This window comes from Elephas maximus, chromosome 14 (assembly GCF_024166365.1).
Source record: "Elephas maximus indicus isolate mEleMax1 chromosome 14, mEleMax1 primary haplotype, whole genome shotgun sequence".
In the NCBI taxonomy this organism is placed as follows: domain Eukaryota; kingdom Metazoa; phylum Chordata; class Mammalia; order Proboscidea; family Elephantidae; genus Elephas; species Elephas maximus.
This window is the reverse complement of record NC_064832.1, coordinates 33,839,930-33,854,277: the sequence shown is the minus strand read 5'-3', so window position 1 is coordinate 33,854,277 and position 14,348 is coordinate 33,839,930. Positions and strand designations below refer to the sequence as shown.

The following is a 14,348-nucleotide window of genomic DNA, read 5'->3' as shown; positions in this document are numbered from 1 at the left end:
AATGTAAAAAAATGTTAAGTGAAAAAGTAAGTTGGAGAAGAAAAATTATAAAATATCAGTATTAAGATTAAACAGGTGAAGACAATACTATATCTTGCAAAACGAGATATATTAATTAAAGTATAAATGCACATGCACAAGAATCACAAACACTAAATTCAAGAGGAAGGACAGGAAATGTATCTGCTATGTTTTATTTCTTTAAAAATAAGATCAGAAGCATATGTGGATGTGACAAAAATGTTTTATTCTTTATAACTTTTTTAATTGAAATACTAGATGAAAAAAGCTTATATTAAATATGAAACACATTAGAAGTACCCTTGTATAATCTACTAAGTAATTCTTTTAAATATCAGTTTGTGAAAAGCTATTTTGTTATGGCATTATTTATCACCGTACTGACCTCTGCTGGTCCAACAGGGGAGAAGATACTGCAGATGTCTTCCTGTCTTTCTTGCTGGCTGAAGATGACTTGGGGCTTGACTTTCGCTTTGGAGATTTGCTAGACTTTCTAAGAGAAGGTGATGGAGACAATTTTGATCTAATCATTTCTGGTGAAACCTTTGAAAAAAAATTCAGCAAGTCAATTCAGAAACTCCTCCAATCATGCCTGTTATAGTTAGACAAAGAAGCATATATTTCCAACTCACACTACACTTCAGATTAAGAGCCCTGGTGGCGCAGTGGTTAAGAGCTCGGCTGCAAACCAAAACGTCGACAGTTCAAATCTACCAGCTGCTCCTTGAAAACTCTGTGGGGCAGTCCTACTCTGTCCTATAGGGTCGCTATGAGTCGGAATCAACTCAAAGGCAATGGGTTTGGTGTTTTGGTTGTTATAGCCACCATCTAGTGATGTTATTCTGGCTCCAGAACCCAAGCTTTTAACCAATATGCAACTTAACTGCCCTATCATAACATTAACACCAGAAAAGCAAACTAAACTTATGAAATTTCACAATCTTCTCTGAAAAAAATCACAGATTATTTTCAAATGAATTTATATCTCTACTCTTTAGAAAAGAAACAAGATATTCTAGAAAGAGCATGGGCCTGAATCAGATAGAGATTCAATTCAAATTCTATATTATACTAGCTAGTGACACTAGGCCACAAAGCCTCAGTTTTGTTCACCTGTTCAATAACAAAACTGTTTCCTATCTATCCAACAGATTGATATAAGACTAAATGATACATGAAGTTGCTGATATATAGTAAGTTAATCAATGCATCAATATCCTAATACAACCTAAAAATATACCCAGCAGTTAATGGGTTTTCTTTTCAATATATACCTATACTGATATCAATCACTAACATATATTTTAATAAACAGCATACCTCCTTTTTAATGATAATTTCTTCTCTCTTCTCCATGTTTTCTTGTTCAAGCTTCATTAATTCTCTCTGTATCTTCTGACGCTTCATTTCCAATGACAATTCATGAACGTAATCATAATTAATATCTCCATTGTCAGAATCTTTAAAATAAAATTTTCATTACTTGTCAGAAACTACCATAGTAATTTACAACCGAAAATAAGGAAAGTTTATTCAACTAATTTTTAAAACAAATTTCAACAGTGGGTTCTTTCATTAGAATAACAAACTTATAAAAGACAGAAGAAATACATAATGTTTCTATAAAGAACTAAAATCACCATGGCTGGTTTCTGTATAAAAAAATCAAACAATTCTAAAGTTTCTGGAACTGTTTTTTTCTGGAAGTAATATTGGGTTGCCTGGAAGTTGGGTTTTTTGTTAGGAGATGGGAATTAAAAAGATATAATTAATTCACTCAGTTGTATCATCTAAGCATTAAAGATACCAAAGCTTTCAACAGTTCACGCTGCAAGGATATGATTCACTGTCTCCTGATTTTCTGAAAGATTCGTAAGTATTAAAGAAACTCTGCTGCTATGGTTTTGTTCTTTTTTCTATTAGTGAGAAAACTAATTTGTATCTAAAGTTAACTGATTTTAATATTAACATATAAAAAAAAACATACACCTGAGCTAATTTTTTTCTTTAGATGAAGGTTCACAAAGCAGATTAGTTTTGCATTAAACAATACACATCTCGTTTTTTGACACTGGTTGCCAACCCCACAACATGTCGACACTCTCCCCCTCACCTGAGCTAATTTTTGAAGGATCTGTAACTTTTTCATCACTAGTGATTTTTATCGGTTCCTTAGATTCGAACTGTCCAACTGATTCAATGGATCAGATGCCACATTTTTAATTCCACTCATCTTTTTCAGTGAAAAGAATATGAAAGCCGGTTAAAGAAAAAAAAGGGAGGAGTGACATGCACAGCTATTTCAGTACAATATGGAGAAGTTTATTGATGGCTACTGGAACTGCCACCCAACCCCCTACAACCTGTAAATGCTAAGAAGCCTTGAGAAGGAGATTCTACTGACTTTTAATACATGACCATGTCAGGCTCGACTGATCACAAACAGAGGTACCTTCTCAAACTGCACTTTCGGCACTTTACACCATCATTTCTTAACCTGGGGTTAGGAAATAAAATTGAAAACTTAAAAAAAAAAATTTAAATAAGCAGCCTTGACTACTTAAAGCACAAGAAAAAGGACATCATTTTCAAGTATGGTTCAAATGTCTTAGAATGCCAACTATCCATTTTATACTTGGGGGTTGAGAGGGTAGCTATGGATGTCATCCATGTGACTGAGCCTGATTAGTCATCTTACGCTGGAGTATGATGACAATTTCCCAGTGAATATAAAACAGACTAAATCATGCTTTTCAGTCAGAAAGCAATTTAATGAATAAGAGCATACAGCTTTTACTAGATAAAATAACTGGAAATGCTGAATTTAATCAAACCAATAATGGCTCTCTCATTTTGGAGTCCACTGAGGTACTTTACATCAGTGAATAATAAGGCTCAGTGATCTGGTCAGAAGAAGTTCTTAAATTAAAAATGGATAAATGAAATTCCATAACCAAATACCAAGGGTAGAATAAAGAAGAGTAATTAACAGAAAAGAATGATTTACAGTGCTTTTGAAGGTATTATCAATAATGCCTTCCTTGCTCATCTAAAAACTGCTATTTGGAAATAACACCAATATAGAACACAGACAAGAAATGAGAAGCTGGTTTTCAGTCCCCAATCACCAAGCACCCAACCAAAGGGGAAACCCTGAGCAGTTAAAATATATGTCAAAGTCAACGTATTACAGCTAATATATTTTGCTCAGAGAAGTTCTCAAGCCTTTACTCAGAAACTACTTATGGCACAGTGGTTAAGAGCTCAGCTGCTAGCCAAAAGGTCAGTAGTTCAAATCCACCAGCAGCTCCTTGGAAACACTATGGGGCACTTCTGTATTGTCCTAGAGGGTTGCTATGAGTTGGAATCAACTTGAAGGCAATGCGTTTGGTTTCGTTTCGTTTATTATAATAAAAACTAAGCTAGGCTTTCCTAGCATGTAAGAGATGGGCTACAAGGTAGGCACACTGTAACTGATAGCATCTTGACAAAAAAGGGAAAAACAGAAAGCACAAAACATAAGATGCAGCTCAAAGACAAGAATCTGGAGCTATTTAATAAATTTTGAAAATGTCTCATATCTTACAGCCTGGGATTATCACTACAATTGCCTTATAAAAATGGATTCATATCGATTATTCTAAGTCATCAGGAAAATTTTTCATCATAATTAGAACAGCTTATTTAATGAGAGAGATTTTTCCTATGTAACAGAAAAATATATGCAATATACAAGAAAAAGCTATAAAGAATTCTTACAAGTTAACAGAATAGGTAAAGGACATGAATATGCAATTCACAAAGAAAAGAAATGCAAATGATATATAAACCTGCCCTTTTCATTTATTAAAGGCCAATTTTTTTCTGATTTTAATATTAAGTGTTGGCAAAGATACAGATAAGGAGCATGTCCCCTTTCTGGTGGTAGCAACGTAAACTAGTACATCTATCCTGGAAGGTAATCTGGCAATATAGGTAAAAGCCTTAAAAACATTCACACCCAGATTTACTTCTAGAAATTTATTCAATGAAAATCATACATATATAAAAGGTTTCTAAGTAACAATAAAAGACTAGAAATATTTCAGCCCTTTATTTACACATTCTCACTGTTAAAATACTGAACGATTCTTAAGTACAGAGAGTAAAATATAAGATTCCTCTTATATTTCCCCACTGCCATCCTCACTCCAATGGTAACACTGCTAATTAGTTTAGTGTTACATGCTTAAAAAGAAAGCTTTACATTTTTCTCTTTTAACTAATGGGGCCAAAACTACACATATCACCCTACAAACAAAAAAGATTTTTCCATGTCAGACAAAGAGGTCAACCACCTTCATGTAAATGTCTGCCGAGTGTTTCATAATACAAACATACCATAACCTAGTTTCCTTTCGAAAGACATTTGGCTTGTTTTCAATATTTTGCTGTTACATAAACAAGACTGCAATGGACTTTTTTCATATTAACCTTGGTTCACAAGTGCAAGTATTCCTTTAATACAGATTTCTCAAACTAGATTTGTTGGATCAAAGGATAAGTATAATTTTTATTTTTAATATTGTCAAGCTGCTTTCCAAAATCACTTTACGAATGTATGCCCCCATTTGATAACATTAGTGTTTTTCATTTCTGGCCATCAGATGGTAAAAAATGCTGTCTTTTTATTTTCATCAGCATTTCCCTGCACTAAGGCTGAACATTTCTATTTCATAATACTACTTTATTGGCCAGTTTATACATTTTCTCATGAATGTACAGTAGATTTTTCCATAAGTCCCATGACATGTAATATTAACGGACTGAATACAGAAAACCAAACCCCACCGCCATTGTGTCGATGGAGAGTAAGGCAAGACTATACCAAGTAATAACAGACTGGTTCAAACCCAGGAAAATAAGGGCAAATTTCAAGATAACCACAAAGAAAGTTAACAAACCTACTCATCAAAATAAAGAAGAAAAACATAAAGTCTCAATGAAGACAAAAGAAATCCATAAACAAAAGCAACTGAGCACAGAAAAGTTAAGAGGAGCAAAGAAAATGTCAGCACCACAAAAAAAGCACTACAAGATGACAGCAATAAACTTAAGCCTACCAATAATTACACTGAATGTAAATGGCCTACATGCACCCATAAAGAGGCACAGAGTGACAGAATGGATTAAAAAACAGGATCCATCAACATGCTGTCTACAAGAGACACACCTTAGAAACAAAGACATAAATTTATTAAAAATCAAAGGATGGAAAATAATATATCAAGTAAATAACTACCAAAAAAGAGCAGGAGTAGCAATACTAATCTCAGGTAAAATCGACTTTAAAACAAAATCCACCAGAAAAGGCAAAGAAGGGCACTATATAATGTTTAAAGGGACGATCCTTCATGAAGACTTAACCATAATAAACATGATAAACCTCTACTGGAGAAACCTGTCTACTGGAGAAACCTGTAGAGTATGGCCCCCAGACACCCTTTTCACTCAGTAATAAGGTCACTCCTGAGGTTCACCCTTTAGCCAACGAATGAACGGCCCCACAGAACAAATCAAGACTAAAGGGGCGCACCAGCCCTGGGGCAGGAACTGGAAGGCAGGACGAACAGAAGAGCTGTTAACAGGAAACCCAGGGCTGGGAACGGAGAGTGCTGACATGATGTGGGGCTGTTAACCAACGTCATAAAACAATGTGAGTACTGTTTGATGAGAAACTAGTTTGTTTTATAAACCTTCATCTAAAGTACAAAAAAAAAAAAAATTTATAAAGGGCAGAGAAACAGGGTGGTAGCTAACAGGGACTATGGTGATAAGAGGAAATATATCTAGATGGATAATAAACACACAGAGGACAACGGGTAACGAATGAACAAGACGGCTGAGGAAACGGGAAGTCATCAGATCCACATGCTGTGGTTAGTTGCTGTCGAGTCTACTCAGACTCATGCCAACTCCCTACGTGCAGAGTAGAGCTGCTCCACAGGGTTTTCAGGGCTATGACCTGTCAGAAGCAGATCACCTGTCCTGTCCTCTGAGGAGCCTCTGAATCGGTTTGAACTACCAATCTTTCTGCTAATAGTCAAGTGCTTAACCTTGTGCCAACCAGGGACTGTGAAGCAGACAGCAAGAAGAAATGAAGGGCTAGGAGACTTAAGGAGAAGGTTTAAAATAACTACAATGGATACAAGGAGAACTGACCTATGCTTTTCTGAACTTTTTAAATCTTAAACAACATACAGTCTTGTAACAGGAATGGGGAAACTTTTATTTTTAAAGGCAAGAAGTATCCATTTCACAATGGCTTTACCATTAAAAACAAAAAGACTGTTCAGTGTTTGAAAAGTTAATCCCCTCAGCTTTTAAGATACCTATCTAATCTTAAAACAGTCATGGTTTTGTCATATTTTACTTCATTATATTAATTAATCAGCTACAATGGGATATTATAGCTGCCTTTACTTCTATTTTATAGAAATTAGGTTGACTAATTTCTATAAAATTGAAATTTCTATGAAATCGCAAGGGATATATATGTGTCACTACAAGTGGTATATCTATATCCACTTTTAGTGACAAAAGAAGTTTCCTATTCATTCTGAGAAGCAACTTTTTAACAGACAGGACCATCCAAAGATGAAATGGATTTCTTGAAAAGCAGTGATGTTTCAGTTACTGGAAAGTCATTTAGGGTATTTTCTAAGTCTTATTCTATAATTCTTAACAGACCTTTCTTAAATATAGTAAATATTTTAGACTTGCAGGCTCTCAGATCTGTCACAAATATTCAACTTAGCCACAATAGCTCAAATGCTGCACAGACAATATGTAAACAAATGGACACGGCAGTGATCCAATAAAACTTTATTTGCAGAAACAGGTGGCTGGCCCACAGAATGCAATTTGCTGATTCCTGGTCTAGGATTTCAGCTTACTGCTGAGGAAGTTTCTTAAATTCTTTGGTTTAGTTTTGTCACCTGTAAATAGAGTAAAGAAGTCCCTAAGTGGTGCAAACGATGTGTCTGGCTGCTAACTAAAAGACTGAAGGTTCAAGTTTATCAGAGGTACCCTGGAAGAAAGAGGCCTGGCAGTCTACTTCCAAAAAATCAGCCAAGGAAAACTCTATGGAGCACACTTCTACTGTGACACACTGGTAGTTGTAGTAAATATAAAAGCTATTTAATTACTTACATAAATTATATTAAAACATCTACTACACTCAATGCATTCAATAAACATTGAGTTTCTTTTCTCTGTATTTGGTACTAGAAGGCTACAGTACTAACTTTTCAGAAGGTCATAGAGATGAAGAAGAGAGAAAGAAACGTGGAAAGTAAATGCTTATTTGTTAAGACAATGATTTTGCTAATTTTTCATGAATAAATCCAGCATCTCAATTACCATCTGACTTCAATTTCATCTGAAAGATGGAAGTCAATAATTTCTTGGAAATAATTTTCCCAGGTTAAGATTTAAAAATTTCATTTTTAATGCCTATGTAATATAACAAGCACAAATTTTAGATTCAATTTTTTAAACTCATGATATTGAGAAATTTAAAAAGTTTACCAATATAATAAAATCTCAAAGGATTGTGATACTTCAGAATAAAGTCTAAAAAAAAAAAAGAAGGATAGAGAAGTTGAAAACACAGTACAAACAGCTTTCTCTACCTCTGTACTGTTACTGTATGCCAGTTTCTACCTGGTAACCCAGGAAGGCAGAAACAAGTCAGTAAGGTGGTCCTGAAACAACAGGGACACGACAATGGAAAGGTATTTGAAGCCCACGAAAAGTACACAAAGTTAATAATCAAGAATTGACTATATAAACAAAAGATTTTTGAAACTTACCATCTCTATTAGTTTCCCATTCTACATTCTCTTCTTCACTTTCTGGAGTTCTCTCCTTAGTGATTTTTATATCTTCCTTTTCCCTATGTCTCCCTCTTGAAGATTCTTTCTAAAAAGTATACACATACATACTGATTACTATATTTTAAAACTTTATGAGGCAGTTACTAAATACAGAACATTTTTAACTTCATTCATCTCCATTTCATCAAAACTCAGGTTTCCAAATGGTCATTTATCCCCTTAGCAGAGGAAATGACATGTTCTATCACAGCATCACAGTGAAACCTACATCTATTTCAGTAGTGGACAACAACTTGGTAAAATGTAAGCAGTAGTTAAAATTTAAAAACATACAATGCAAATCTAATGTTTTAATAAGTTGAGATTCTACTACATCAAAAGTTCCTGTGGGAAGATCACTGGGGAAAAGAGTTTAAAAACGGATAAAGTATAATGAAAAGATTTTAAGTGACCATATTAAAAAATGACTATAAAAGTAGTAAACTACTCACAGTAGACTCAAAAACAATTGTTGATCTAAGACAGTTTATAACCTAAAATAACGACATTTACTTACATACATAAGGATAAATCCAAACTCATTTAAGAAACTTATTAATGCTTTAAAAAGAGATTTCCCTTATTTTGATGAAAACAAAATGGTAGGTACACTAGTTAGTAAATTAGTCCTTAATATTACAGCTTAAAAACCAGAAGGTTTTACATTGCCAACCGAAAGGTCAGCAGTTCAAATGCACCAGCCACTCCATGGAAGAAAGATGTGCCATCCAGCTTCCTTAAAGATTAACAATAAATAATAATAGCAACAACAACAAAAAAAAAACACTGCCTTCATTCCAACCACAGCGACCATATAGGACAGAGCAGAATTGCCTCATAGGGTTTCCAAGGCTATACTCTTTACGAAAGCAAGACTGCCACATCTTTCTCCTGTAACTTGGCTGGTGGCTTCAACCCGCTGACCTTTTGGTTAGCAGCCAAGCACTTTAAGCATCAACCACTAATGCCAAAGATGAAGAAACTGAAGATTTTTAGCAACTTCTACTGTACGACATTGATCAAACATGCAATCAAGATGCACTGATAATCACTAATGATTGAAATGCAAAAGCTGGAGACAAAAATGATCAGTAGTTGGAAAATACGGCTTTGGTGACAGAAACCATGCTGGAGATTACATGATAGAATTTTGCAAGACCAAAGACGCTCACTGCAAAAACCTTTTTTAAACAACATAACTACTGACTATACATGTGGACTTCGCTAATGGAATACACAGGAATCAAATCGACTACATCTGTGGAAAGACACAACGATGTGGCACGGTGATACCATCAATCAGAACCAGGCCAGGGCTGACTGTGGAACAGACCATCAATTGCTCATATGCAAGGTAAAGATAATTAAAACAGGTTCACAAGAGCCAAAGTACAACCCTGAGAATATCCCAGCTAAATTTAGAGACCATCTGAATAGATTTGATGCAATGAACACTAATGAACAAAGACCAGACAAGCTGTTGGATGACATCAAGGACATCATACACGAAGAAAGCAGAAGGTCATTAAAAAGACAGGAAAGAAAGAAAAAACCAAAATGGATGTCAGAAAAGACTCTGAAACTTGCTCTTGAATACACAGTAACTAAAGCAAAAGGAAGAAATGATGAAGTAAAAGAGCTGAAGATAATATTTTGAAGAGAAGCCCAGGAAGACAAAGTATTACAATGAAATGTGCAAAGAACTGGAGTGAGAAAACTGAAAGGGAAAAACACGCTCAGTATTTCACAAGCTGAAAGAACTAGAGAAAAAACTCAAGCCTTGAGTTGCAATTTTGAAGGATTCTATGGGCAAAAAATTGAATGACATAGGAAGCAACAAAAGATGGAAGGAATACACAAACTCGCTATGCCAAAAACAATTGGTCGACGTTCAACTATTTCAGGAGGTAGCATACAGTCGAGAACTGATAGTACTGAAGGAAGAAGTCCAAACTGCACCGAAAACTGCACCAAACTGCACTGCTGAAAAACAAGGTTCCAGGAATTGACGAATACCTACTGAGATGTATCAACAAATGGATACAGTGCTGCAGGTACTCACTCATCCATGCCAAGGCATTTGGAAGAGAGCTCCCTGGCCTATTGACTGGAAGAGATCCACATTCATGCCCACTCCAAAGAAAGGCAATCCAATAGAATGCAGAAATTATCGAAAATTACCATTAATATCACACGCAAGTTAAAATTTTGCTAAAGATTATTCAAAATGGTTGCAGTAGTACAGGGAACTAACGGAAATTCAAACTGGATTCAAAAAGAGGACATAGAACGAGGGGTATCACTGCTGATGTCAGATGGATCTTGGCTGAAAGCAGGGAATACCAGAAAGATGTTTACCTGTATTTTATTGACTATACAAAAGCATTCAACTGTGTGGATCATAACAAATTATGGAAAACATTGCAAAGAATGGGAATTCCAGAACACTTAACTGTATTCATGTGGAACCTACACATAAACCAACAGTTTTTCAAATAGAACAAGGTGATACTGCATGGTTTAAGTCAGAAAAGGCATGTGTGAGAGTTGTATCCTTTCACCATACACATTCAATCTGTATGCTAAGCAAATAATCTGAGAAGCTGGAATATATGAAGAAGAATGGGGCATCAGCATTGGAGGAAGACTCAATAACAACCTGCAATATGCAGATGACACGACCTTGCTTACTGAAAGTGAAGAGGACCTGAAGCACTTACTGATGAAGATCAAAGACAATAGCTTTCACTATGGACTGCACTTCAACATATAGAGAACAAAAATCCTCACAACTGGACCAATAAGCAACATCATGATAAACAGAGAAAAGATTGAAGTTGTCAAGGATTTCATTTTACTTGGATCCACAATCAATGCCCATGGAAGCAGGAGTCAAGAAATCAAACGACATACTGCATTGTGCAAACCCACTGCAAAAGACTTCTTTAAAGTGTTAAAAAGCAAATATATTACCTTGAGGACTAAGGTGCACCTGGCCCAAGCCATGATGTTTTCAATCGACTCATGTGCATGCAAAAGATGGACAATGAATAAGGAAGGCTGAAGAATTTATGCATTTGAATTATGATGTTGGCAAAGAATAACGACTATACCATGGACTACCAGAAGTATGAACAAATCTGTCTTGGAAGAAGTACAGCCAGAATGCTCCTTAGTGAGGATGGCGAGACTTTGTCCCATGTACTTTTGACATGTTATCAGGAGGAAACAGTCCATCATGCTTGGTGGAGGGTCAGTGAAAAAGAGGAAGGCCCTCAACAAGAGGGACTGATACAGCAGCTGCAACAATGGGCTTAAACACAGAAACGACTGTGCGGATGTTGCAGGACCAGGCAGTGTTTCCTTTGTTGTACACAGGGTTGCTATACTCGGAATTGATTCAAAAGCACCTAAAAACAACAGTATGTAATTTCCCCTAAATTCTACATCTTTAGGTATGAAGTCATGTTTTAAGTATTACTTGTTAAATGACATATATGGTTGATAGTAAAACACGGGCTGAGAAAAATCATTCAAAAAAATTATACAAGAGTAGAACCTGCCATTATAAAATGGTAAAGAAAGGTCCAGAAAAAAATGGGCTCTGACCTTTACAGAAGACAGAAAGAAAAAAACAGAATACAATCATCTTTATTCTTAAAATATATACTGTGGAACATCACTGATATCATACACATTTGACTGTTCAGTGCACTAAACTATAAATATACTTACTACATAACCGTACCAAGAAATTCTTATAGGAAGTAATGGGGAAGAAAAAAAAAAAAAGGTTATTTAGAAGCCCATTATAGAGAGAGAAGCGTAAGTGGAATAAAGAGATCATCTCCAAATTACTGCATAATCTGTACTCTGTGCTTTCAGCCCACTGAACACACACATACCCACTCCATCAAGTCGATTCCAACTCATAGTGACCCTACAGCAACCCTATAGGACAGAATAGATCTGCCCCACAGAGTTTCCAAGGAGTGCCTGGTGGCTTCAAACTGCCGACCTTCTGGTTAGCAGCCGTAGCACTTAGCCACTACAACACCAGGGTTTCCTGCCAACTTCAAGTATTATATAATTTCCAACTACAAATTTATTTGAAAAGGGTTTCAGAGCAGTAGTGCTGAAAAACACAATAATCTGCAAATATGTAACATGGTAATTATTTTTTAACAGATTTAAAACCAACAATATGATAATCTCAATAAATTTCACTAAAAGTAAGCATTGTTAATATTACATAAATATTTCATATCTACCTTACGTATTTTTCAGTTGTCTACTGCTTTTCACTGTTACTGTGATATGCCAAGAAACATAACTTCCACTATCAAACAGTAGAGACCGAATGCATGTTTCTGCACGTGAGGAAAATTTCCAGCCAGGATACTTTCTCTAACACTTTCTTACCATCCCATTCCAAATGATAATCTGTTGTTGTTGGGTGCTGATCAGTCATTTCTAACTCACAGTGACTCTGTGTGCAACAGAGCAAAACACTGCCCAGTCCTGTATCATTCTCACAATTGCTGCTATGTTTGAGCCCATAGCTCTGTCAATCCATTTCACTGAGGGTCTTCCTCTTTTTCACTGATCCTGTACTTTTCCAAGCATCATGTCCTTCTCCAGGGCTGGTTCCTCCTGATAACATGTCCAATGTACGTAAGACAAGGTCTTGCCATCCTTGCTTCTAAGGAGCATCCTGGCTGTACTTTTTCCAAGATTTGTTTGTGCTTCTGTGGTATGCTCAACAGTCTGCGTCAACACCGTAATTCAAACACATTAAGTCTTCTTTGGTCTTCCTTATTCACTGTTCATCTTTCGCATACATATGAGGCAACTGAAAATACCATGGCTTCATAATACAGGAAATTATTTTAACAACTATTACAAAGAAGGTCCAGCTGATTTAAAAGAATATCTCCTTATTTTCTTCACTTAACAGCTGATCATTTGTTTATGCGCGTCATCCTTTGTCAATTAAAGGTATTTCCCCCTTTCTCTTCTCATAATCAAATAAATAACCATGGTGATTCCACGTGTGCTAGAGTACAACTGCGCTCCATAGGGTTTTTCAATGGTTGGATTTTTTTGGAATTAGGCTGCCAGGACTTTCTTCCAAGGCACCTCTGGATGGACTTGAACCTCCAATCTTTCTGTTAGCAGCCTAGTGGGTTAACCATTTGTACCACCCAGAGACTCCCTTAAAAAAAAAAGTCTGGACTTATCCTATGCAGTGTAGCATGGTCTGACTTTTAACTTTCCTGTATTTTTTGTACACAATAACTTCTTAACTTACTCCTCTTAAACCCAAATACGTTTATTAGAAGTACAATCATTTGATTATTATTTCTTCCAATGTAGTCATCCTTGAACATCTACATGTTAAAATACTTGTTATAGAACCACAACAGTTCCGCCAAAATTCTTGAAGCCAGATATTTTAGGAATTCAGATTTTTGTGGATTTCAAAGTATATTAAGTAACACTGCCAGCAAGGTCTCAGTCTCAGCAACTTGTGATCAAACATATTAATATTTCTTCAGCAAAAGCTGTTAATTCGCCAAATGGATGAAGACGTCAGTCATGTCAAATCAGATCAAGTTTTGTTGCCAAACAAGTCTGTGCCTAAGGAAAAACGTTTAATTTTCAAAGTTTCTTGGGTTTCAGAAATGTAGTAATTACGGATTTTTATTTTAAACTACTTTCACTTCCACTTTATATTACATTCATATTTGATTCTAAAGGATTATATGTATCAGTATCAAACCACCAAACCCACTGATATCAATTCGATTCCAACTCATAGCAACCCGATCGGACAAAGTGAATTGATATGTATGGGTAGAGCATATTAACTATAAATTTTATTTTTAGATACTAAGCAGGCATTTCAAAGAATTTTATATAAAAAAGAACTGTTGAGGCTAATAGGCTTAAGAGCCAATATTTTAATAAACTGATTGGTAATTAGAATCATAAAATATTAGGAGTCTTTGTAAGTAGTATTATCCAATTTGTTGCCTGATGCAGAAAAAAAATTTCTATAGTATTTGTACAGTTATGGTTCTTCTGTTATAAGAATTAAAAAAAAAAAAATTTAGCTCACACTAACGGTCCTTCTCCACCATCCTATCCTTTCACCCTCATTTTCAGACAGTTCTAATTAATGGAAAACTCCTTCTTCTACTGATCACATCTTTCTTATCTCTCTCTAGAATTTCTACTGACTGGGACTAGTTCTGACCTTTAGAATCGTGTAAATCAAATATAATAGTTCTTCCACATGATAGCATATGGAATATTTGAACGCTGCTACTAAATCTCTTCAACTTTTTCTTATACAAGGTCAAAGGCATATTTATCATACCTTCATTTTCAAGATTTTCACAGCCTTCA

The 14,348-nt window shown here is 35.4% G+C and overlaps 1 protein-coding gene across 9 annotated transcripts in view; it reads right to left on the bottom strand.

Moving 5' to 3' along the window:
- Nucleotides 1-14,348, bottom strand: part of ZC3H13 (zinc finger CCCH-type containing 13) — a 246,050-nt gene that overhangs the window by 82,152 nt on the left and 149,550 nt on the right. For 8 of the 9 annotated variants that reach the window (XM_049853394.1, XM_049853395.1, XM_049853397.1 and 5 more), the window contains exons 5-7: nt 7,875-7,983; nt 1,342-1,481; nt 407-564 (exon numbers count right to left, since the gene is read on the bottom strand). In XM_049853394.1, coding sequence (XP_049709351.1) covers nt 407-564; nt 1,342-1,481; nt 7,875-7,983 — 407 coding nt within the window. Of the gene's footprint in view, nt 1-406; nt 565-1,341; nt 1,482-2,134; nt 2,255-7,874; nt 7,984-14,348 lie in introns of those variants that run through there. The other variant, XM_049853401.1, reaches the window with a different exon arrangement.